Source organism: Plectropomus leopardus, chromosome 8 (assembly GCF_026936395.1).
Source record: "Plectropomus leopardus strain MGB_pleo_1.0 chromosome 8, ASM2693639v1, whole genome shotgun sequence".
NCBI lineage: Eukaryota > Metazoa > Chordata > Actinopteri > Perciformes > Serranidae > Plectropomus > Plectropomus leopardus.
The window spans coordinates 13,825,600-13,852,182 of NC_142183.1; the positions used below are offsets into that span (position 1 = coordinate 13,825,600).

The window sequence follows — 26,583 nt, forward strand, 5'->3', positions numbered from 1 at the left end:
ACAAACGTGATTGAAGTAAAACTAGATGTGTGAAATGATAAGCTAGTCAAAGCTTGTGAATAGGGGCCCAGACATTAAAAGACATACAAGTCTGCAAATGTAAATTTCACCCCTAAACCCCTAAAATTTCTCTAATCTAAAACTTCAAGAGCATGCAAAATTACTCCAAGATCCTAAAAATATAATAATAGTAATATAATACATTACAATACAATACACACACATACATATACATACATATACACATAACAATGAAGAGTAATGATAACAAAACAAAAATAATAATATTTAAACATCAGTCATACAAGGTTATAGGAATGCACATATTTTAGTGGTAGCTGTTGTTTCAAGCTCTTTCTAAAGACCGTCAGAGATATAGACATTTCTTTTTGAGCTTTCAAGTTTGTTCCATATCTGTGGACCTCTGCAGGTCACACCAAAAGTAAAAGTCCCCATTGCAGAAAAATCTTAAAACACACACACACACACACACACACACACATCCAAAAAGCTCAAAATTACAAAAAAAAAGAAAAGAAAAAACACCCCCAAACCTAAAACTACAAAGAAGAGAAAATATTTTTTAAAAAGTCTAAATTGTCCAAAAAAAAGAAAAAAAAAAAAAAAATATGTGTATATATATAAAAGTAAAAACAACAGAAAAACACCCAAAACCTCAAAATTAAAAAAAGAAAATAGAAAGAAACACATACGAACTCAAAAAACATTAAAAAAAAAAAAAAAAAAAGAGATATGTTTATCAAAATAGTTGGCAATTAATTTTTGGTAAATCAACTTTTTGATTAATCAACTAGTCATTGCAACTTTACTTTTATAAACTCATTGATATTTTAATTTACAACAAATCATCATAGTTTTTAAAGTCTCCCTTTGTTATTCAAAATCTTAAATTGTAAAGTAACTAAGATAGATAGATATTTAGAGCTTTTAGATATTCATTCGAACATGTAAAATTATTCAGTTTTACTTCACAGATTGAAATAAACATATTCTTCATAGTTGTACAAACACAATGTTTCTGTAAGTTAAGCTTTCATATGAAATTATAACCGCCCCAAGAAATATTATATTTCACAGCCCAAAGTGCTAATATTTTAAAAAATAAAATTAAATTAAAAAAATAACATTGTTAGGGATAATTTCATTTAATTTTCTTAACAATGTTTTTAAAAACTTACTAATAAATCTACCTTGTAACTTGCGCCTTCTATTATCAGGAGATTCAAACACTGTAAATAAAAGACAAAAGCTTAACATGTTCGGATCGTATTTTTATTGAAAATGTACATCAATGGAATCAAACTAAAGCAAGATATTTAATTATTTGTAGTGTGGGAGAGTTTTTGACTACAAGAGGTGATGACTGATACTAGAAAAATGTATGGCATTTTCTGACACCAAAATGTTACTTTACACTCAGAGTCACGTCCAAAGGTCATAGGTAATAAACAACAAGTCTCCACTTCAATACACAAAATATATCCTTATAAATTATACAAATGCATGAGTATCTTTTTTTTTTTTTTAAATTAATACTCCTAACTGGGATTCAGTCCAACTCCTTCTTATACTAATATTTGGCAAAAAAGGGAGCTGAAATCATAGGACAGAGCAAATATACATTAATAATATGCACCATTTGAAGAAAACAGCGATGAAGATGAAATAGACTGTAAAACTGAGTTATTAGGGCATAAAAACAAGCAGGATCAAGATCACAGCGGTAATGAAATCAAAAGATGCATGCAAAAGAAAAAAAATAGAATAGGCTGGTGAATATTAAAGCACAATGTGTAATAAAAGGCCATTACATGTGACCTCCATGGTATTCAACAGTGACATGTAAACACGGGCACCATCAAATGAAGTGCTGAGTAGAAATATTGCTTTGGCTTTTGTATGATTATGACTCTGAATTTATTTTTAATGTTCAGAAAAAAACCTGGAAGCAGGAGGTTTTTACTTTAGAATGAACTAGATTTAAGAAAACAATATGATATTCATAACGCATTACATGTGGTGTATTAAAGAGAGAGTTCAGGTGTTTTTTAAGTGGGGTCGTATGGGGTACTTATCAATAGATGTATTAAAAAGAGTCGATCTCAGTCAGCACGCCCTCAGTTTGGAGGCTGAAGTCCGACATGGAAGCTAAACAATTTACAGCTGTAGAGGGGTCAGCAACAAAACATATTTTAACAACTTAAAAAAAAATATCACTTATATATTGCTTTCTGCAAAGCCATACTCCACTGAGAAAAAGAGCTGCTGGTCCACTGCTGCCTTTCACAGTTATATTATTTTTGTGTTATTATGTGGCTTTGAAGTTTAAAATGGTGAGTTCGGATTCACCAAAGTCACAAAAACGCTAGCTGATCGAGGCAGCGGTAGAACAGCAGCTCCTGTGTTCAGCGGGCTAAAATAACCGATTTTCTCAATGGAGTCTGGTGGTTTTGACCAGAGTTTAGATTGAGAACAGGCTTTCTTTAGGTTAAAAAAGTCCTGCTTAGCATCGGTGTTGGACTCCAGCCAGCTTCTCCAAACTGGGGGAGTACTGACTGACATCTACTGCAAGAAATACACTGATTATGGAAAAGTATCCCAAACAACCCCACTTCAAAAACTCCAAATCTCTCTTCAAGTGCTTCTGTCCTTGATGGGTTTGTTTTTAATCAGCAAGCCTCTGTGTTTCAGTGTTATCTTAATGTGTGCTTTTTAAGAAATTGAAAACATGAGTGCATAGTGCAGGTCATTGCAGCTTCACATAAAGATCAAATAAAGATTTCACCTTCGAGTTTTGCAACCCCAACTGATGATTTCTATTAACTACAAGTCTCCTTATATACATTAAGACATAACAGCAGATTTAAACTGTGCCCAGTTCCCGACCTGCGTGTATTTAGAGCTTCACTAGGTCGTCAGAAATACCATGCGAGTCCACATAAGGCCATATTCAACGAAAAAGGAGATGCTATGGGGAGAATTTAAAAAGAATAAAAGAAAAAAAGGGGGGGTTGAGACAGCGAGAAAAGACGGGAAGAGGTAAAGGGTGCTTAGTTCTTGCTGAAGCTGCAATCCCCTCTTCAGGTGGTCAAGACAGATTAAAAGAAGCTAAAGAGACAAAGAGAGAGAGAGCCGGCAGTTAGAGAGGTGGCAAAGCAAGAAACGCTTTCAAAAAACGTCAAGCTCGAGGTTTAAAAGTGCACCTGATACCAGCTAGAGAACAGACTTAGGTTTGATGAGCAGAAACACAAAGTTAGGTGGTGACATCCCTGCGCTCACAGTCAACACATTGAGCAACATATCATGATTACATTGTGCCCGCTGGTGATTTTTAACCCTTTGAAACCTGACTCGATATCAGTTTTCTTGTGCTGCATTCAGAAAACTTTCACAAGCTATTTAACCCTTTGAAGCCCGAGCAATTTGGTTTGATTTCTTTCAAAAACAAGGGGGAAAGATAATTTTTTTCTTTTTTTTTTTTTCCCCCAATTTTTGCACCGTTTTTCATAATTTTCTTGTTTGTTTTTGTTTTACAATTTGTTTGTTTTTAAACTTATTTTCAGGTGATTATCCCGATATTTTTTACTAATTTTGTGCTCCTTTTTAATTCCTTTATTTACTTTTATTTCACCTTTCTTTAACCAGAAAGACCTCTTGAGATGAAAAAAAAATCTCTTGTGTGTGTCCTGGCCAAGACAGGCAGCAACCAAAGTTACAGACAGACAACATGGAACAAAAATACAAAATCAAAATAAACAACTCCAAAACAAACAATATAAACACATAAAGAACTCTTAATAAAGTTATCATGTCTTGTTAAAATGCTCATTGCCTTCTCCCCATGTTTTTGCAAGAAATTAAATCAATTTGCTCAGGTTTCAAGGGGTTAAACAATGAATTAATTTCAGTGATTGTCTCCTCGTCTGTGGCCCATTTAGGTGCGAAAAGATGTTAATCCAAATGTGACAATAAATGAAGAAGTGCTCATATAATCTCCAACAAGTGGAAAAAGGGTTAGTCACAGCACAACAAATACACAAACATATAAACATAAAGCAGAGGCAAAACAAAGCAAGAATTAGAGGTTAGAACTGCAGCGAAACACAAGATACACGTGAATCAATATTATAGCAGAGCAGGTAATGATTAAGAAACCCTGAAGGACGGGGTCCACAAAGCCTCTGGTCACATTTGAGGTACTCAGTACCCACAAAGGCTGCTCGCGGGCTGAGGACCTACTCAGTGCAGAGCCAGGGATTACTGCAAAGGAAAGTGACACCACACAGACCAGTGAGCGCAGGATTAGGAGGAGGGAACGGCTCTTTCTCTTGAATTTTGACCTTGGTATCATGTGGAAAGTGTTTTGATGCAGCAATGTCTTGAGTCCGAGACCGCTTTCTCTTAAAAATGACCGTAAAAACAATCTTGCAGTGGGGTTAAAACAAGGAATACAGAATGAGACGTTTAAAGACTTTGGCAGTATTAATGTCTGCAATTAACAACAATAAACAAAATGCTTCATCGTGGAAATCAAGCATACTCACTTTTCCCATTTGGGCTTAATTAACTTTCATCTAATCTCCTAATTTACAGCAATATTTGTCATACACAATGATTATGGCCACAGTTGTAATATTTGGTGTGTAAAATTGGGGTTTATTTTCTTTTGAGATAATATTTATTTTTTTGTGTAACATTGATACAAACAACACTGGACCCTGCAGGACAAATGGACATCATAATGACTGACTTTTAAATGTGCCTTCATAAAATGTGAAATAAAAAGAAAGTTACAATTGCACTGATAACATTAATATATATATACGTATATATATATATACTTAAAAACATCACATTTGTGTATAAAAAAAGTGCAAATGTGAAAGCTAATACAAGTATGCACATAACACATGACAATAAACGAGGTACGGGAGAAGTGGAAAAGAGATTAGGCTCACAACTACTCATGCATCTGGCTAAAGTGAAACAGCATCAGCAATGGGACATAAATACCAAAACAAATTCAATATCTAAATTATTTTTATTGGATTTAATGTCTAATATACACATGGCTGAAGTGATATGGCTGAGAGTCTCTATGAGGTTATATTTTAGATTTCTGTTACATTATACTATTTATGGTCTGCATTTTTTTGCAATGATTTAAATTCTGCAATTATAGTCTACACTGTTAGTGGCAGGGTCTGCCATTCCTGAGGTGGATTACATTGTGCGACTCCATTATGATCCTGTAATGATATTGTGTTGATTTATCTGCGCTTGTCATTTAATTAATGAAATTTTATGATTTTTTTTTCTAGCAAACATAAATCCACCAGACTCTCCAACTACAACAAACAAACCATACAACAAAACAATATCACAATGTAAACACAATAATTACACAAGTGCACCAAGTCACAAATCAGATTTGAAATTTTCTTTGTTGACCAGAATTTATCCAGACTGTTTTTGAGTTAAATGAACTCCACACTACGTCCTCTAAAAGCTCATTCCGTGCTTTTATTGCAAAAAGGGTGATGTTTTTTCTCATTCTAGAGAACCACCTTAGTGGAAGTAATTTTTTAAAGATATTTTTTGTGAGTGTGAAAGGGGGAGCGAGAGAGGGTGAAGCCGGAATCAAACCCGCGGCTGCTGCGGCGAGGATACAGCCACTACACACGGGGTGCCTGTTCTGTCCCCTGAGCCATCAGGGGCCCCAGTGGAAGTAATTTTAAAAAGTTCTCTCTTTTAAATCATATCTATTATTCCAAAAGTGGATAACAGACTCAGCTGAAATCATATATTCTGTGAACGAGCTCATAAAACTCAATCAAGTAGCCTCTGCGTCTCCTGTATGTTACAGTTGGTAAATGTCTTTGTCTTGACTTCTCCTCATATGTCATCTCTTTCAGACCTGGAGTGAGTTTACTAACTCTCCTCTGAACTTTCTTAAATTTTTTTCTATATATCTGAATTCATAAGGACACCGGACGACACTAACGTCAGCATCAGCCAACAGAAAAACACCACGCCTGGAGCACTCCATTAAGGCTAACAGAGAGGGCTGCTCAAAAATGTGTACAAAAAAAAAATACTGTTATTTACGAGCATTGTTTAAAAAAATGTAACTCGTCATAACATGTGCATACTCGTGACATGATGAATGAAGTGTTGGACTAGCCATGTGTTTGTTTTGACTGTGAACATACACCTGTCGCTCTTCTGTTGTGTTTCTGACAAAGTAGTAGCTCAACTGTTGCTGCAGTACTAAACTGCACTGCTTGTTACTATGGTAACTGTGTGTGTAGCCAAAATCAACCAGATTATATCTAGCCCAATGACTAATTACTAACAAGTATGTTGGTAATTTTTGTTTACAATGTCAAGATAAGTACTTATTTTTAGAAACTGCTGTTACAGTAAAATTAAGAAACACATTAAGCTGATTGCTTTAATCTGAAGACGGATCAACATTAACTTAATCCATCCTCCGATCAATCCCTCAACCATCTTAATTCTTTAATCTACTGCAGACCACAAACAAACTCAAGTCCCATCATCTGATGCATGTTTCACTTTACTCTCAACACATTTCTGCCCATCACAACAGTAGTCATGTATGTTAATATTTTAAAAAGCTCACTCCATCATGCAATTAATCGCTGAATATAAAACACATGGAATGCATTATTTTTGTAAATTCGTATAAAAAGACAAGCTGAATAATTGCTTGTAAAAACCATAAAAAAACAGACAAGCATCACTCAGTGAAAAAAGAAAACAAAAAAAAGGTGGTGTCAAACTGATAGCAATGCCCAGCGTCTTCCAGAGAGCAGGTGGGCATGTGGAGGGTTGAATTATGGGGGATGGGTGAGGGGTGAGGGAGGGGGACGGGGACTGTAAAAAAGGATGATGGGGTGGAAACTCATTCACAGCAGGATGGCCACAAGGGAGCACTTTTTCTACAGGAATCCTAAGCTGGAAATGAGAGAGAAGGGGCTGTTATTGCTTTCTTTTGGGTTAAAACATCATCACGACACACACTGTTTCACATGGGTGACATCACATCAACATTAGTGACCAGATTTAGAGATCGTGCTGTCAAGGCAACTCAAAGAGGTTTGAGTGTACAGAGGTTAAAGTGCAAGTACAGTCGAGTATTTCGTGGAAATGTTTTTTTTTAGAGGTTTTGTCCCGCCCCCGAGCTTTAAACAATGTGTCTGATTGTCCTCATCCAACAGCAGCTTGTTTTCATCTGTTCAAACAGTCTTGTGCTGCTTGAGGATTTTACAGATTGCAAGACAGATGTCTTCTTTCTCTTCCTCCCTCCCCAGTGGTTGAGTCTCAACAACATCTCTCTCTCTGTGGATTTGGCTTTTGTATCCACTTGAGAGGGAGGGGAGGGCAGAGGGGGTCGTCATATGGCTATGAGATCAACAAAACATGTCATCTTTACAAACAGAGACGGGCCCGAGGCTGTTTGCTGCTCTGGTGTGACCTGTTAGTCTCAGTTCAGCCTTGAATGGCTCTTTGTGCGATTGCAGCGCCGGGTGGGGAAGGACTTTGGAGAGCCACAAAAAAGAGACTGTTGTGGATTTAGGGAGGCAGATGGGGCAGTATATCAAACGGGTGTGTGGGGAGCTAATAAACTGGTTGATTTAGAAGCTGGCACAAGGACGGTAAACACTGCCAGCACAAGGATATGATCAACACAGATGTTGCCAATGATATACTATAGCTCTTGCATTTATTGGAATGTATCACATCTAAATAACTTGAAAGAGCAAATTAAATGCATGTTGATTTCGATAATACTTAAAACAGCTTTCAGAGGTTCATTTGATCATGGTTATGTTATAATGTGGAGATGTCTGTGTGTGCAAAGCCTGATGTATGTTTAGGCTAGGTGCAGGATGTCAGGAAGAAAAAAGGAGAGTATCTGCAGAGATGATTCGGGCCCTGTCTACACGTACGCAGATATTTTCTTAAATGTATATCGTTCTCTCTTTTTTTGGCCTCTCGTCCACATGCAAACAGAGTTTTACACCACTGAAAGTTTTTTACAATGCCTTGGGTGCAGATTTTTTTTGTTTAAAAATATGGTTATTTAGTATCTGTGTGGACATATAAAGAAGCGAAACAATGTCATCTCAGTTTGTCAGCACTGTTTGGTTTAATGACTATTTTACAATTAAACTTGATACTGCTGCACCACTTCATGGAGAAATGGAGCCGCCTGTGGTGCCAATTTGATCCGCCAGACACGTCATCTTTGGATCAGGCCCAGTCGAACCAGCAGATAGTGGGACAATTTTGAAAGTGGGATTGTTTCAAGTTTTAAATAATATAAAGGGTCTGTTTAACCAAAATACACTTTCTGTTTTTACTCCTTTAAGGGTCATTCTAACTGATAAAAGCCATTGCGGAGTACCATATACTGTAAAACAGTGATCTCTTCTGAGACCGTTATCGTACTGTGAAATCTCAAACTGTTGCAATCCTACGCTGCGTTTTGAAAACGGTAAAGCTAGCCTGTACATACACTTTACAATTAGAGGAGACTGCAGACGACAGCTAAGTGTTTGGAATCGCTTTTGCTAGTGTGTACACGATATTTTGTAAAACAAAGGTCACATGTACAGATTTTGTTTTTTAAACGAAGGGAAAATAATAACATCTATACATGTGTCGACGGGGCCTTAAAAGGCATTGTAAAAAAATCTCAGTTTTAGTGACCTAAAACTTGCATGTGAAACAGAGGCCAAAGGGTAGAAAAAAAAGATTTTACAAACATCTGTTTATATGTAGACCGAGCTTAAATCTCCAGACATTTTTGGCTCTTTAATCTAACTTTTTGGGTAATTATCCATTTCTTCTTATTTTATAGTATTTTTTTTGTTTGTGTACACGTCATAGGTAAAAAGTCTGATACCTCATTTACATTTTCCAGTTATATTTTCAGATGGTCGGAAGTGTCTTACCAGAAAAGATGCCCCATGCAGCATGCAGCAAGTGTAGGAGGAGTTAACTGGAAAACATTATGGATGCAACATAGGTGACACATGCACTCACAGGACAGATTCACATCTACACAACAAGCAGAAATCAATAACTGTGACATCCGGGAAATGAAGAAAAACGAATATACATGTGCAAAGACCTCTCGAGTCACTTTCAAACAATGACCCAAAAGACAAAGCTGAAGTTGCACAGCTGCCCCCTTTTTGGGAAGAGAAACTTTCCAGGCAGAGCTTATAAAGAGAAGAAGTGGCTGTGAAGAAAATAAATTAACAGGGAAGAAAAAATAAAGCAACAAGAACCTTCTCAGTGCAAGTGTCTTCTTCCTTTTCTAAGAGGCACGGCGTCACATCAGCTTTAACACAAAACCAGGAGTTGATTACCAACGTGAAGGGACCAACAATGTCAACAGCACGCTACAACCATACGTGAACACATCTGGCTTCAAACGCTGCCTCCGAGCCAAAACATGTTGTGGAAAACAGTCTCATACGCTCATGATTTAGAGAAACTATTAATATGAACTACTGGAAGAGTTCATGTGACATATACCAGAAAAAACAAATATGGAAAATTGAGTTCACACTGCGGATTCATGAAGACCAGAGGGGTGGTCACAGTGAGGAACACTGTCGAATAGTTTCCATGATGCAATAGTTTTGAACTGCGATCCTTATTCATCAGCTCTCTTTTCAAATGAAAAGGACTGTCCAGTTATTGTTAACAGAGTTGCAATAAAGATATTTACACAACTCTGTTCTAAGTGTTTAATGTCATGTGTGATGGTTTCTGACAGTTGGCAACTTTTCAACTATTTAGATGAGGACGGCGACTCATTGTCACCAATCACTCCTCCTCTCTGCTCCTCTTAATGTTCCACATTGGTGATAAATTACGAATTCTGGTCAGCTTATTTAGCGTGGAATTTAGTGCTGGAGGGTAAACTGAAGCAGAGAGAAGCCTGAGAGCCTTTTACTACTGCATGCATTCAATTATACAACCGTCGGGTGGATTATTAACGAGTGGTGACAGAGAAATCACTCTGCGCTTCATGATATTAGTGGGACAGATGAAAATTAACTTCCGTCCACAACACATAAAGAAGCATAAGTACACAGCGAAGTTTGCATTTTTGCAAAACACAGCTGCATATTTTAGTGTAATGCAGAACATAAAGACCCCAAGTACTTTACAAACAACTTCTCACATCTTGGCAGTGATATTCATGCACAAGTTTGGCAAATTATTAATGTCCTGAAATGCCATTGTAATAACATGAGGCCTTGTTCCTCCCAGCTTCAAAGTATCCAGACTTTTCCAATCCTTATATAACTTGTGGTGGTGTCCTGTAGCTAAGATGCAAGGATAGAAGGATAGACGTAAGGAAGGCACAGGAGGAAGAGAACAATACTTACTTTTTCCTCTCTTTGTCCCTCTTGAGTGTGGTGGAGCCCCCTGCCTGCTGCGCTTGGTTCTGCAAGAGCTCTGCAGCAGTCTTTTTCTGTTTGAACATGTTGAGCTCGTCGTCCAGGGACTTCTTCTTCTCCTCCAGTTTCTTCTTCTCGTCCTGGTGGAGCTTCTTCAGGCGGTCAAACTTCTCGTGCAGCTATGTGGTAGTGACCAGAAAACAGAACATGTTTAAGACGAGAGCAGAAACGTTGTAAAACAAGTGATTCACATGATATTTCAGGATGGTGCAGGATCCAAGGTTAATGGCAATACCTCTTTCTCTGCCTCTTTGAGCTCAGCCTCCTTCTCTTTGACTCTTTGGACGAACATTTGCCTCATTTCTTCCTCCTTTTTCTGAAGCTCACCCATGAATTCGTTCCTCTTCGCTTCGTATGTCTCCTGCAGACTGGCACGGGAAAAAGTGAAGTAAAAATTAATAACAGAAACATTAAACTGAAATGCACTGTATAAGACACAAATTGGTGCACTCCAGCAAAAGAATAAAAAAGGTTTAAATGTTTTGGAAGTAGAAAAATGCTAAATGAAATAGAGAGCAGTGGAAATGAGCAGATGTAGGTGAAGAAAATCACAAGTCCAGCTTGTTGACTACCTGAAGGGCTTGCTGTCGGGGTCTGTGTCTTTAAAGCCCATCTCCTCCAGTTTGCAGCGGCGGTAGAGCTCGTAATGACGCGTGTGAGTCTGCTCTCGCAGGTCCTCCATGTTCACTCTGATCAGCATTTCTCGCAGTTTGACGAAGTCGCAGTGGTTCTCATTTTCGACTGCAAGAGGCAAACAGCGTAGTGACACATGAATGTTTTACTCGACACATCAGATGGCATCCTGCTCATTCTGGATTATATAATTTAAAAGAACAGTGCCGTGGCAGAAATCAAATAGTCTAGCATCATAAACTGGAGTAAGCAGTTTTGTGAGAAAAGCAAAAAAAAAAACCAACCAAACAAACAAAAAGAAACAGCAGAATTTGACAATACAGCCCTCTTCCTGCAGCATGGACTTCATACAGTGACCTGTTCACACACTGGTCATTTGTTTCAATCCTCCTGATCATGATTGTGATCTGGATGCTTTTATATGTTGAGAATCGTATGAGAATTACCTTCCTGTTTTGTTTGCAAATGTGTAGCCTTTTGAGATGCCATGCTGTGATTCGAGGCTTTAGCTAACTATACATAAATATGAACTTTCAATAGCTGTATTCATGAAGCTTTGGCTCCTGTTAGCAGAATGTTAAACTTTAATTAAACTATCAACATTTTCTCGCCATCCCTGAAATGCTCATGACATGTTTTATTTCATTTATTGTCAGACTCTCTTGTGAACTTTCTTTTTGATAAGTTCGTTTTTATTTTTTGGGGGGATGCTTTGCAGTGTAGGCAGTTGTTGCTGATGCCGCAAGCATTTAACAAATCAGGCTTTCACCATCTAAGGGCACATGCATGCACATCTGCATTTATAGAACAGCAAATAGGAATATTCTCTCCCTAAAATGACCTGTAATTGGCCTAAGTGTCCTGTCACGGCCTACATTTTCTAAAGCCTAAAAAACAATTTAAAAAAATGAAACAGCTTAACCCAGCTTTAACATTTACATACAGTTACAGCAAATAATCCAATCTAATTTATGTTTTATGACTAAAAAGAGGATTTTAAAGACCCAGTTCTAACACAGCACCCGTTCATGAAGAAAACAACAGTGTTCATGTCCCGTGGCTGATCTATTGATTTTGTAATTGGACAGCGCACCACAGACCATGTGACTTTATGTGAGTACACACGCACACAGTTTGTCTGTGGTAAACAAAGTCAGATAAAGCTTCAGGCCAGAAATATTATACAGCACAGTCTGTAAGCATTAGGAAGGTGATATGTTTTTCACTGTGTTGGCTGTAACACAACACATTGAATTTCACATAAAACAGCGACAATGAGGTTAAAGTGCTGACGGGGCTGTTTGACTGTGTTTATATCCATGTTGGGTAAACTGCAGAAATTGTAGCCCAATTGACTCTCGGCGGTTGTACGTAAGAAGGGCTACAATTTCTACACAGATGACTGAATGTGGATTTAAATGCTCTAAAATTAAAGAAAAAGCAAATGATGGTCAATCTCATCGGCATCAGTATATTTTAAATCCAGTTTGCTGGAGTACAAAACTAGAGATGCAACAGTTAATTGATTGATGAACATTAAACTGCAACTACTTTGATAAATGCTCAATCATTGAACATCAATTATCAAGAAAAACACCATCTGTTCTGTGGTTCTCTAATGTGAGTCTTTTCTGGAGGTTTTCTGTTTTCTATCATTATAAACTGAATATCTTTGAGTTTTGGATTGTTAGTTGGCCAAAATAAGACATTTCAAAATGTCACAGTGAGCTCTGGAAAATTTCGATGTGCATTTTTCAATACTTTGTGGCCCAGTTAAAAGATTAATCAAGTAAATAATCGGCAGAATAACTGATTATGGAATTAACTGTAAATTTCATCTCTATACAAAACCAACCAAAAACCATCCACATCCTTGTGGATTGTTATGCATTTAAGCTGTGTGATGATGAATAGGCCAAGTCCTGACAAACCACCCAAACACCCACACACACACACACACACACACACACACACACACACACACACACACACACACACTTGACTATAACACATACAATTTAAAGCTGTACTGCATGAGGCTGGAAAAGTATCAAATAGCTGAAGAGCACATCAGTGTAACCTGAGCCCTGTTCAGTTTCACTATCTAACTACTAGCCATTTATTTGGAACACATTACAATGACTCAATTATAGATTGATTAAATCAAATGAAACATCGTCAGTGACATTTGTACAAGCTGAGAGCTGCTGTAGCTCTACAATATAGTGTAATGACTGCAGCTAAACGAGGTTATATAACAGGTTATCAACTAGTTTGCAGCAGCTGTCGGAGCCAAGGAGGAGTATGAGGGGAGGGAGTAGCTGCAGCAGCTCTGACGTGAGGGAGCATGCTCTCATTTCCTGTGCAGGATGTGACCTGGGCTTACCCTGCACCGTCCCCCAGGGGTACTGCCGGGCCTTCACCATCTTGTTCCCAATCTTTACTTCCTCTGTGCTCCCCACCACGGCAAATGGCAAATGGCTCTGTGGAGCAGAAGTAAAAGCAGCATTGGTATACAGTGAAACTTTCCTGAAAGCTGTGCAGTTTCTCTTAGACGCTCACCAGAAACCACAGACTAAACGGCACATATGCTGCAGCTCTGCTAACATTTCATTACTCAAACAATGTTGTGTTACTGCAGTTATCTCATTTTCACATACTAAGGGTTAATTCCGAAGCAGCATCACTGAGAAAAGAGAGAAAAACGTGTTTTATTCATTATGTAACCTGACCATAGAGAGGCTATTTTCACAGACATCAAGAAACAGCTCTGACAGGAGGATGTATGACTTTTTTATCAGAGCAGAGTCATGGTCAGACTGTAAAACAACAGCCCAGAGGCAACGATCTAACACAATCAGTTAGGGAGAGTTGGGACATTTCCACAAATCAGACCTCATAAACAGGCTAAGTGAGCCTCTGCTCATCTGTCAGTGAGCTCAGGCCCTTTCCCACACTGCAGGCTTCCTGCAGAGTGAGCCGGCTGATTGTGCTGCTCTGAACACGCCTCCCTGTGTGGGTCGACTTCCTGACAGCCTGAGCAGACACAGAGGATGCCTGTCCGAATTCTACATCACACTTTGTTTATGCCAATAACGCGTTACAGACTTTATGTTAAAACTAACAAACAAATAATGTGTTTCATACAACACTGCACTTCCTTGAGATTAAATGGAAGATTCAGTCTGACAAACATGGCCTCACACATCATCTCTAATATGTTCTAAGTAACACATACTGTGTAAAAGCATGTGTTGCTCCTACAGCTTAAGGCAAGTTTGATTTAAGACTTTTTTCAGTCTTTTATTTATGCCACTTGGAATGAAATTAAAGACCAATTTTGCAATTAGCAAAACAGAAGAAAAAAATGACATGAATTGAAAGCACTTTTTTAGGGTTGAGGAAGATTTTGCCCAAATGTTTGTCCTAACATAAAACTTAAGGGCAGAACAGAATTGGGAAGTACCTGGTGATATAGTATTTTGGGATGATAAATTATTGGCCCATAGTGGGAACATTTATATTAAGTATGATTCCAATAATGAAATTATTGCCAATAAAAAGCGCCAGTAATATGAAGCCAAAGTGCCTTCGTGAGCTGCCAGTTAAAACTCTAAACTAATATAAACTCCTTTTTAAAATACAAATATGTGAAAAAGAGACCATACCTGTACAATGTCCTATTTCTTGCAATAAACTTTATTATTGAGTAAACAACATAAAATAAATGTTGTTTAATTAATAAGAAAGTTCACTGCAAATAATCCGACAGTGTGCTGGAATTCTCTCTTTTTCTCATATATGAACAATTTTCTCCTATGCACCTGTCCACAGGTTTTTGAAGGTGTGCATGAGCCTCCACATTGAAAAATACAAAAATGTATATAATGGTTACTGTATTGATATCGGCCATCATTTTCTCTGCAATTTTGTGTTCCTCACTCTGCATGTGGAGCTCTACTGCCTTGACTTCCATCATGCAAAGTCTGAAAAACTTTTTGCATAAAATATACCAAGTTTTGAATGCAGCGCTGTGTACCAACCTTTGTACCTTTAACATTTTTTATATTTTTATACGATTGGTTTCAGTATTTAATACCAAATTAAGACCTTATTATTATAGTAATGAATCCAAATGCCTTTTAAGACATTTTAATGATCTGGGGGGTCTGTTTGTAGATAGAAAACTAGCTCTGAGTCTCACATTCATGGTGGAATTAATCTCTGCCACAGACTCGTCATCAGTGGGAAACTGGTAGATCTGGACTCCATTGCTGACCAGCTCGCTCGTGATTTTGATTTTGAACTTTGCCAGCTCGCTCTTGGAAATGGCGTCCGATTTGGCAACGATTGGGATGATGTTGACCTGCAGTTGAGAAACAGGAGAGATTTAATGTAGGCTGACACAATGAAAAGGTGCAGATAGCTCTTAAAGATATGCAGCTAAAAAGTCTTTCAAAGTTTCCCCACCCTGTTTATCCAGTCCAAATTTGGAATTGAATTGATGTATTTATAAAAGGATCAAAAATGTTAATCACGTTGCAAATCGAATAATTCTGGTCGTTCTGAAGTAGTAGCTCCCTCCTAATCAACCAAAATTAGTTTTGATAGCAGAATAAAACACAGCTATACCCAATACTATCATGCCCTTTCCAATCAAAGGCTGCCTGGGAATGCAAAATATTTCAGTACTATTTGATAAACGAAGGACTACCGATGCTCTCTTTATCATTTCAACACGTCATGGTAGTTCTCTGTAGCTCCAGGGCTTTGTGTATCGCAAACAATTACACATTCCTCAGCGCAGAGATAAAAATAGCAAAGCAGCAAAGGGAGCAGCAGGCTTCCATCTTCTGCTCCACATCACTTAAAAGCTCTCCAAACATGGTGTTAATAGTTACTCAAATGATTTCAACACAAATGTTATCCATGTTATCCAAACAATGGAAAAACAGGCAGGGTCATTCTTATACATGCACTCACAGCTGGCTGATGAAAAATGAGACTTTAACTCCCACACAGCTATTTTCTACGAGCCCTGTTTGCCTACACAATCCAAAAATATTGTGGGCCCCTTTAACTGACAGCAGGGGACGCTCAGGGTCATGTGAACAAGTAATACTCCACTGTACCCCTGAGTGTGGTGAGGACCGAACACCTTGCTCATGGACACTTCAGCAGTGTACTGTTTGAGCGCCCCCCAGGTGAATGTGTAAACAAAGAGGAGGCTCTGCATCACGTTGTTGTGAGCGCCTGCCAGAGGGCACAGCTGCTCTGGCAAACACTGAGCCGACTCTTTGTATAAAAGCCAGGCGGTGCATGCAAATAAGCTGCTGTGGCGAGGGCCCTCACCAAAAAACGAGGCTGGAGTCACTAAGCCGACTGCATTTTACAGCTGACCTACACCGACGCAGTAACGAGACCAGAACCAATCTGCATGCAGGCAGATGGCCTAGAAAAGGTTTATGACCCGTGACTACAGCAAATAGATCAAATGCTGCAAACAACAATGCAGTGCCAAAGGATTTACCTACAGTAGATCTGTGATGTGTTACAGTAAGTCTATCCATATTCGGAAGAATTTAAAAAAGTTACTCTTTAACATCATTCTGCTGCAACAATTGTAAATCATGACTGATGCTTAATGTTTTTATGTTAAAGACCTCCCTCCAATGAAAATCAAATTTTAATCTTGTAACATGTCCATATGGCGTTTATGAGCAACAAGACATATCATGATCGAAATTAGCAGTCAACACCATGGCTAAGCATTTCCACCTTAAAGCTGCAGTGTACCAGTGACAGTCTGAAAAACACAAATTCAGACAGCCAAGGTTTCATGCGTCACTTGCCGAAGGAACTAATCTCGTCAACTGGCAGAGTGGAGCTTTTTTATATCATTAGCACAACACAACGACCAAACAAGGGGCTTTAGAGGATGAGCAGGTGTAACTTCAAATCAGTGTTTTTAGGGCTGTATAACGCTCAGACTGTGTCAGTCGAATCAGATTTGGCTGTTCAATACAAAAATTTAACAATTCTTTCCTTTTTTCTAAAGAGAATTTGAACAAGGTTTGATGGGACATTTAAGGTGACGGCAACATTCATGTAATATAGCAAACAAGCCAGGTTCGCCCTCTGAGCTATTTTCTGTATCAGACATGTGAAACAACATTTTTTGCCGACACTAGATATCAAACAAAAGCAAAAGACTGTATCGTAATAAATTGCTGTGAGCTATAAATTCACCACTTCTAACAAGAAGTCAGAAGATAATGTCTAAAAGCCTGACTGGGCAGCTGCCTCCATCTCACTCAGACTCACCCTTGGTCTGGGTCTGGAGCTACCTGTATTGCAGAGCAGGATTAAAGTGAGGAACGCTTACTCTGCAGCTAAATCTGAGGACCCAAACTTTAGTACTGCACAGTGTCTGACAAAAAAAACACAAACTGATCGAGCCGAAGAGTCTCAGTCAACATGAGGGGTCCTTGACTGATGATTTGTATCTTGTACCTTCAGGGGGCAGCCTTTAGTATTTTTGTCTTAATATTATCTATTACCATTATGTTTCTACTGTTACAGAGAGGAATGAACAAGTGAGGTGCACAGGTATGACTGAGCTGCAGGTGAGTGGCTGAGGGGTGGGGCCAATTTGCATACTTATGTTGATATGCACATAATAAACAAGGCAAAGGTATAGAGTTGCCTATTATCTATTTTATGATTAAATCAATGCCAAGAGAGGAACTTTGAAAAAGCCATTACTAAACTCTAATACAAACTGGAATTGATGGAAAACACCAGAAATTAAAGTGGTTCTCCAAACTAATTCACTCCCAGCTTAAAAAAAATCTACTGGAAACTTTGAGACATTAAAATGGCTGTTGGCTGATGAAGCAAAGTGAGGCTCACCTTGCTATCAAGTTTCTTCATGGTCACCAAGTCCAGGGACTTGAGCGAGTGTCCCGTTGGAGCTATGAAATAAAGGCACGCATGGATGCGCGTGTCGTGGTAGCTGTGTAGCGTGCGCTTGATTTTCAGCTCCTCTTGTAGATATGCTTCAAACTGGGCATCAATGAACTCCACAATAGACTTGTAACTGTCAGAGAAGGAAAAGACAGGGAATTAACTTTGAGCATCTTTTTTAAAATACACTGCTTAAATAGCACCTGACCTGTTCTCTTATTAAACAAAATATTATTCACCTTTACTGTAAATAAAAAATGTTATCAGCAGTGGTTGGAAACAGGCACACTGACCCCCTGACCCCCTTTAAAGGCTCCAAATGTGGCTAAAATTGGATGACAAAGACAGACTATTTTGTGGGGCCCTTATCCTCGTAATCTATTGTACGCCTTTTAATTGTTTAATGAAGCATTCATGTGACCCTCATCAACTCCTGAAGTTGAGAAATATTATGTGACCACTGACCACTTTGTTTTTACAAGGTATTAGTGGTCAGTTGGGAACAGTCACCAGTAATCACATAAACTTAAAAAAAAACACTGTATTGTACTGCTGCTACTTCTACTACTATTACTGTGTTGTATTTTAGTAGGCAGACATACAATATTTACTTAATAGCAGCCCATATATGTGTTGTTACTGGTAAGATTTGTTTGGCCTTAATTTCTCCTGGAGGCACACCTTAAAGAATTTAACTTGAAGTACAAAATGATGTGTCATTTTGAGAAGATCTGGCTTCAGCACTGACGTAGTTCCAAGTGAAACAGCAGGTGTGATGCACCGTTGGAAGAAATTTTATTTCATTGTAACGCCAACAGGATAGTAGTATCTGTCAAGGAGACAGAGTCTAGTCCATCATATCCCCATGTAACATTAGTTGCTGAAGCAGTCCACAATAAAGTGCCTTGTGAATACTCTGGAGCTGTCAGATACCACTTCCTCAAAGTGAATAAAGTCTGGCCAGAGGGCCGTAACCACAGCATTGTAGGGCAATGAAAACACATCAACATAGCATGCTGCTGCTAATTAGGAAATGAACTAGCTCTTTGCAGCTAAAAGTTGCAGACTGACTGATGGATGAACATGAACATGCTGTTATTGTTTGACAGTGGTTGGGTACTAGCTGATGTGAACACACGTTATATTTTGTTTTACCTAAAGAAAGCATGGTTGGATTTTGAAATCAGAATATCAAGAAATTGGTGTTTTTCACGTTTGTTTCATTGTTTGGCGTATACTGTCAAATAGGTACATAATAGGGCCAGGGATTGGGTTAAAAGATGCATTTTTCATTTAACTTTGACAAAACCTAATGACTAGAGTGATAAGTACAAATTGTTATTGATGTTTAATCAACAGACTAATACAATGATTATTTCAACAGTACATGCAAAAATGAAAATGATATATCCTACAGAAAATGGACCAAAAATATGTAATATGTATAATACCCCGTGCATTGCAGACTGATGTGTCAAACATGGACAAGAAGGAAAAAAAGCGCCTATGTCTGATTTCTGTATGTAAAAGTTGATACGGAGAGTTATAATTTAATTTATTAAATTATTTAACAAATAAAACAAATGTTATCAATTATTGTGAGATTTTACAATGCAATGTCAGAAAAAAACATTTCATACCAATCCTACTTCCCCTGTCTGAGCATTTTTAAGACTTTTGAAAGGATGAATTTAAGTCATTTTAATACAGATTAAGGCCTTATTTTTAGATTAATGAATTCGATGCCCTTTAAGACTTTTTGAGGATCAGTGGGAACCCTGTACGAAACTGTGGGGAAACCCCCTGAGATGGAGACTTAATTCCTCACCCTAAGGATATGGTTTCATTAAGGATCAGAACTGAGTGAAACCCAAGCTCCCATAAGTCTCAGAGCTTTCACAGAGTCATTGTATGTCAGGAATTTTGTGTGCACGATCAAGTGTGGATCTCTGCTATTGCTCAAAAAGATAAAGTCTCTCAGTAAAAAAAGAAGTGCACAACAGAAACCAGTTTTATGAGATCAGATCTTTCCCTCCCCCAAAGACAGTTATCCAGACTGCTTTACCTGTCCTCTTTATTTATCTGGTCTCCGAAGCCCACAGTGTTGACAACGGTGAGTTTGAGGCGCACATTACTCTCCTGGAGCTCATAGGTGTTGGACTTGAGCGTGACTCCCGGCTGGTTGTGCTGGGTGGGCTCACCCTCAAACTTGGTGTTGAACAACGTGTCCATGAGGGTGGACTTCCCCAGACCCGTCTCACCTGGACAAAAGGGAAAAATGTATTGTGTTAGTAGGATCCAGCAAAGCTTGATCTTGCCCTCAGTCAGCCATTGCTTTGTTGATTACATCATTTAAAATCAATAGTGTGGTTTCCGTCACACTAAACTGTCCTATTCACCTTCACTTACACAGCAATGCCTGTCATTTTACCCAGCATACTTTAGTGATCTTTTGATAATGATAGCCTCTGATACATTTTCATTAAACACCTATTAAATTGAAGTAAAAAAAAATAAAGCCTGAAAAGAAGGATGTTGTTCAAAGTGAGAGTAGATGACATAGTAGATGACATTTTGAAGATGCTTCATATCATTTCCAGATGCTTACAGACACAAAAACAGCAGAAGTAGCTGCACATTTCGTGGATGTATTCTGACATCCATTTACTGTTGGAGGCTGTCAGATGACTCAGATACAGACCTCCCTCTGTAAGAAATTCTATTTTTATTCATCACAGCCTGACCTGGAGTCTCTGCATGTTAGCCCATTTTTATGTGATATCTCACTCTCACTGTTCCAAGTTTCCAATGTTTCCCCTCAGAATCCAAAGTAAAAGATGCATCAATGCTCCTGTTTCTGAGCTCAGTTTTAGTCACTATAGAGAAGTCTCTTATGCTGGAGACGATTTGGCGTCTTGTGTAAACATCGGAAGGAATTAACTGTAAAAGGTAGCAATTGAACCTCCTGAAACCATAAATAACATAATAAAAACTGTGATTATGAGTAATCTTTTAGCCTAATGTTAACACTCATCTTCACTTTCTTTTGATTCCTTCTTTGGAATTTTAGGCCACAACCAAATCATGAAAAACAAGGATCACATGTCTTTGCCTCAAGCAAGGCTTGTACAACTGTGAGATGCTGCACTTGTGAGTCACACGACAGCGTTTACAGTTTGCAACAAAATATGTTTTCTGCATCATCTTTGCTTCCATATTCTTGAATGGATTGTACTAAAGTTTAATAAGGGAGTTTAGAAATTCTGGTTGTATTGGCACCAATATAAAGTAAGAATGACATTAGTTGTGTTTAAATTATGAAAAAAAAACTCATTGCTGTTGGCCTTTTCCACTTTTCACTCCTATACTAATAGAAGTGGGCTTAAGCCTAAAACATACCACATTCAGGTCTGGTGATCGTCACGATAGCGTGGGATATACTGTCTGTGACTGGCTCATGACTATGTGGATTATATATGAACATGTACATTACGTTTTTTAAATATGTATGGACAGTGCATCAGAACAGCCTGTACAGAAAAAAAAATTGGTCGACCTTTGCTACTGCTCCCCAATCAGTGGTAATATATACAAAACTGAAATTTTATCATCACAAATTCGATCCACAAAATAACAGCCTAGAATTCAGATTTTAAAAGTGTTTACATCTTGGTGTGCACAACCAGTATGCATGTGTGTCATGTTTTCCTCTATGTTTGTGTATACTAAAATTAGGAGATGTAATGGGACAAACACACAAAAGGCAGAAGAAGGACAGACTGCTAACCAATTATTTACACATTTCCATTGCTGCTTGGGGATTTCATTTGCTGGAACAACATGATTATAATAGCAAAAATTGTGACTGTGTGCAGCAGGCAGTGTTGCAATGTTGTCCAAAACCAAAACATCTTAAGTTCTAGCCAGCACTCAAATGGAGTGGAAAAATATTACAAAGGCCAGTAAGTATGCCACAATACATTAAAAACAGCACCACAGAGTATAGCCATCAAAACGACCATAAAGCTGCATCAACGCTGCTTTTTATCACAGCTTTAATGCAAACTGAACTTCATCTCCTCCATAATGCTTGGGTTTATTGCAAGACTGTTGTATTAGATTTCATCAGTTGTAGCTGGGTGCATCTAATAAACTGGCAACTGAGTGTACATGAGTGAATAATCCCAGCACTTAATGAAGCTGAAGCGGGTTATTTTGTCAATAAATTGAATGTACAGGTAAACCTTTCTCACTACCTCAGGGTTACTACAACTTAAGACACGTTAGATTTGAGACTTTTTGAAACTTTTTAATGCTACTTGGAATAAAATTTCATACCAGTTTTACAACAAATAAAATTGGCAATCAATTGCTTAGGGACAATTTTGCCTAAATTTTGGTTCCATTATAAAACACGACTTTTTTGGTGAAGTTCATGCGAGGGGAATTTGGCAGACTTTTTATATATTTAAAATAATAATAAATAATAAAAATAAAACATGTTACTAGTTAATTTTTAATTTTACAATGCAACTTAAGCAAGAAAAAAATCATAAAATCCCATTCTCATGTCTGAGAATCTTTAATCTTTAATTTTAATATTATTTAAGGTCTTATTTTTAGATTAATTAATTCAATGCCTTTTAAGACTGCAGAGTCCACAGGAATTCTGTGTCTGACAAATATTTCAGAAAGGCTTGTAATGTTTAATATCTTAATAAATGCTAAATAACTACTTGCAGACATTTCCTATCTGAATCCAGAGCATCTTACTTATTATGGTAACCACTGCTGACTGGCCCAAAGCAATCTGAGCAGATCAAACACTGAGCAATGTGCTTTGCATCGTGTGGAAAAGCCTGACTTTCATTGAAGCAAATAAGTCGTCTTTTAGCCTTAGGAGAGAGAGAGAGAGGGTGAGGGAGAGGGAGAGTAAAAGCATTTTCACGCACGACATACTCACCAACACAGAGGATGTTGAAGCAGAAGCCGTGGTTGACAGACTTGTTGACCAGTTGGTCAGGCATGCTGTCAAAGCCAACATGGCCAGCCAGAGGAACAGCACGAGCACCTTCACCCTAAAAACACACCAAATCAACACAAAACATCAGCTGAAACTCATCAGTCGCTGATTACCTTATATGTCTTGTTATGACACTATGCTTTCAAGACTGTAAACAAGCACAGGCGTCTCTCTCATTTACAGTACATCTCACTGATTGCTTTCTTGTCGAGAAATAACATATATCGCAAAAAAAAAACACTCAAATTACCACACTTTCCACCATCTTTGATAACATTTGTCTTTCAGACTGTCTTCAGGTGCAATGTCGCTCACATCCTGTTTCCTGAGATGTGACTTTGTTCTCACAGACGAGACGGTTACAAACCACAATGTACATATATGGAGAGGTGTCGCAGTTCAAGATCATTCAGAATCAGAAATACTTCCAAAGGGGAAATTGTAGTTTGTTACAGTCGCTCTGATGCCAAACACAGAGAATTATAGAAAGTAGAACTGAGTACCGGCACAAAGTATGTAAAAATACAGAATATAAAATAGAAATACAGTAATAATTTTTTAAAAAAATATCACTAGTATGTGAATATTTAAATATATATAATGTGCTGTGTGTAAAAATATAAAATAAAAATACAGTAATTATAAAGAAACAATTTGCATTAGTAGGTGAATATGGAATTATAAATATGTAGAATGTGCTGAGTGTGTATGTATATATGTCTTATGTTAGAAATATAAAATATATGCGTGTTATACATGAGTAAGAAGGAATCTGCAAAAATATAATTTGCAAAAACAACAAATAACTCTGTCAATATATAATTTAAAAGCTGATTTTTTTTCAGAGCCAGGGAGTCCATTTACTGAAGCAACTGTGCGTTACTGTGGTGTCACTTTAATTTGAACCCTTAAACTCCCTAATTTTGGCCAGTTGCACTTCCCTTCACTCTACTTTTACACTGTTTGTACACAGTCTATCTCTGGACCAGAGACACAAAACACCAAAGTGTAAAAACATTGTTGTTACATGTGTGTGTGTGGGCGTGTGGCTGCTGGTGAGCATCTCCATCTCTGCGAATCTCATTTCTGCAGCCCACGTCTACATTATGAGGTGCAGGAAGGCAAAGAATTTAGATTATATGGCGAAACTAGAGCTCTCAAGCAGCTAAACCTCAGCCAACCAGCCATTATGTGGCTTAACATAACACAGTGGTGCTCTCCAATGTGGCTTTGAGAGGAAAACAGTCCGTTTGAGGGTCAATTTAAAATAACCAGTCAAGCTGATGGTACTGGACACTTGTGGATTATTTGGATAGTTGAAACGGGGTTTAAACAGCTGAGGGAGTATTTGGAAAACTGGGGGGCAATGTGACTGGACAAACAGCCTTTCCTCTTCAGCTGCAAGTGCAACATTCCTGAAACCATTCCTGCTTTTCAAGACACTCACAGCCAAGTTACACACAGCGGGTTTTCATTCAATGAGCCGCAAAGGGATATCACACTGCATAACCTTGCTATTCTGAGCACTCTTTCTGGGTGTAGTGGCTTCCTTTTTCTCCCCAGACAAAAAAAGGCAAACTTTACACCAGTGGTAAAGAAAGTGTTCAAATCCTTTACTTAAGTTAAAGTACTCACACTAAACTGTAAAAATACTGTGTAACAACTAAAAGTACTACATTGAAAATGTTACCTAAGTAAATTAAGTATTATAAGAAATGTGTACTTAAAGTATTAAAAGTAAATGAACCCAATACTAGAAAAAAATACAATAAATTAAATATATATATGTTTTTTTAGGGGGTGGTAAGGGTTGGGGAGAGATATAATGCCAACTCGTTAAATAGTTAAATATTTTCTCAATTTAACTACTCATTTTGTCATGTCATGCTCAAGCTGTTTTCTTGCTTTGTTCTGTGTTATATATGAAAAAGGTAATAAATATATTCTTTTAAAAAAATAAAAGTTGCCAATAATTGTTAGTCGATCTGCAAATTGATTAATCGACCAATCGTTTCAGCTGTTCTATACACCATTTGGTAGTTTGATCTAACAAAACATATTTTATTAACTCTTATTGTGTTTATTTATCTGGAAAAAATCTTTATTTGGAAAGTAACTAGTTGCTAGTGAAGTAAAAAGCACAATAATTCCCTCTGTAATATAGTGAAGGTGCAAAGTGGCATAAGGAGAACAGACTCAGGTAAAGTGGAAGTGTCTCAAATTTGTACTTATGTGCAGTGCTTGAGTAAATGTATTCAGTTACATTTACACACAGTTGTCAAATCACTGGGCCTGATTGCCTATCGCTGGTTTTGTCCATATTTTCTCTGAATATCAGACAACGCCCGACTGAAAGTTAACGGGACATGAAACAACATAACGGAAATGAGCACCGTAGCCGTGCTGAAATGGGGGCGTTGAGAATGAATGGCCTACCGATGGCTCTATAAAAGGTTATAGGTTTACCGTGAGCTAATACAATCTACTACACTGCATTTATAACATTTCATCCCACAGAGACACATTTCGTTAGTAATGTAATGGTTAATTCTAGCTAGCGGTATCAGCACAGGAAATCTGCAGGCGTTAGCTAGCGATATTGAAAATACTGGAATGAAGATATTTGACAGAAAGCTACGATTTTACTTTATAACAGCCAATTCTTATACATTTAGAAATGCTTGTAAAATGTCTAATATCTAACCGTCGCTTTTTGTCGTTTTGTCAAGCAACGTTACATTGAATTTTGGACGGAATATAACCGTTAACCACGAACAACGGCTGCTAGCCAACCTCAAACCTACCCCGAATTATTACAATGTCTTATGCAACGCTGAAATATAATTACAGAGAGAGGCAAACACATCTCAAGAGGTGTGTGTTAATAGTGAATTAAATAGGCTACTCACCGCTTGCCTTGCTATCTCAGTTGACGCCATGGTGGTAGCTGTTAGCTGGAGGAGGAAACCTCTGCTGCTCTCTCCGGTTAGCAAAGGAGGCTGCGCCGTTCAAGTTACACCGAAAGATGGCCTAGTAGGAATGTACCACTTTTCAACAGGCTATTTTACGACTGTGCGAAAATATAACAGCTCACATTAGGCATTGTTTAATTTAACAAATGTATAAAATCCGCTTACACTCCGGTTTGTGTTTTGAGGAAAATATTCCGGATATATATGATTTTAAAAAATGTGCTCTACCCGGTGCGCTCCCCCATGAGATGTCTGCATGGTGTCGTCCAGTGTGAAGGGAGCAGCAATCAATGAACGTTACAAACGGAGATTTATTTACCAGCAAGTGGCAAAACTACGGGAAACTGAGTATTGAAGCAACATTATTTAGAGTATTTAGTGTTAAAATACTAAGTGCAGACATGAACACCCCTATTAGATGTTTTAACAGATGAGGAAGTAAGGCTGGTTATGGTGACAG

The 26,583-nt window shown here is 37.9% G+C and overlaps 1 protein-coding gene across 7 annotated transcripts; it reads right to left on the reverse strand.

The window, feature by feature from the left end:
• Positions 1-1,279: 1,279 nt before the first annotated feature.
• Positions 1,280-26,210, reverse strand: septin6 (septin 6). Of its 7 annotated transcripts, none has more exons than XM_088080914.1 (11): positions 26,061-26,210; positions 23,092-23,206; positions 20,194-20,389; positions 18,075-18,261; positions 15,367-15,528; positions 13,549-13,645; positions 11,102-11,270; positions 10,765-10,897; positions 10,458-10,648; positions 9,006-9,052; positions 1,280-3,129 (listed from the first exon to the last, which is right to left on the reverse strand). In XM_088080914.1, the coding sequence occupies exons 1-10, from the start codon at positions 26,088-26,090 to the stop codon at positions 9,049-9,051; spliced, it is 1,284 nt and encodes a 427-aa protein (XP_087937040.1). In that variant the 5' UTR covers positions 26,091-26,210; the 3' UTR covers positions 1,280-3,129; positions 9,006-9,048. The 7 variants fall into 7 exon arrangements, with proteins under 7 accessions (XP_087937040.1, XP_087937037.1, XP_087937034.1 ...); XM_088080912.1 differs by lacking the exon at positions 1,280-3,129 and adding an exon at positions 4,657-7,002; XM_088080913.1 differs by lacking the exons at positions 1,280-3,129; positions 9,006-9,052 and adding exons at positions 4,657-7,002; positions 9,345-9,397.
• Positions 26,211-26,583: the final 373 nt, after the last annotated feature.

What these genes read in the sequence shown, in the direction of transcription:
- septin6 (XM_088080908.1), bottom strand. Translation starts at nt 26,090, where the DNA reads ATGGCGTCAACTGAGATAGCAAGGCAAGCG. An exon ending in AGATTAATTCCACCATGAAT is followed by an intron (nt 13,646 to 15,366) that starts GTGAGACTCAGA and finishes TCTGCTCCACAG; the next exon opens with AGCCATTTGCCATTTGCCGT. An exon ending in CCCCTGGGGGACGGTGCAGG is followed by an intron (nt 11,271 to 13,548) that starts GTAAGCCCAGGT and finishes TGCCTCTTGCAG; the next exon opens with TCGAAAATGAGAACCACTGC.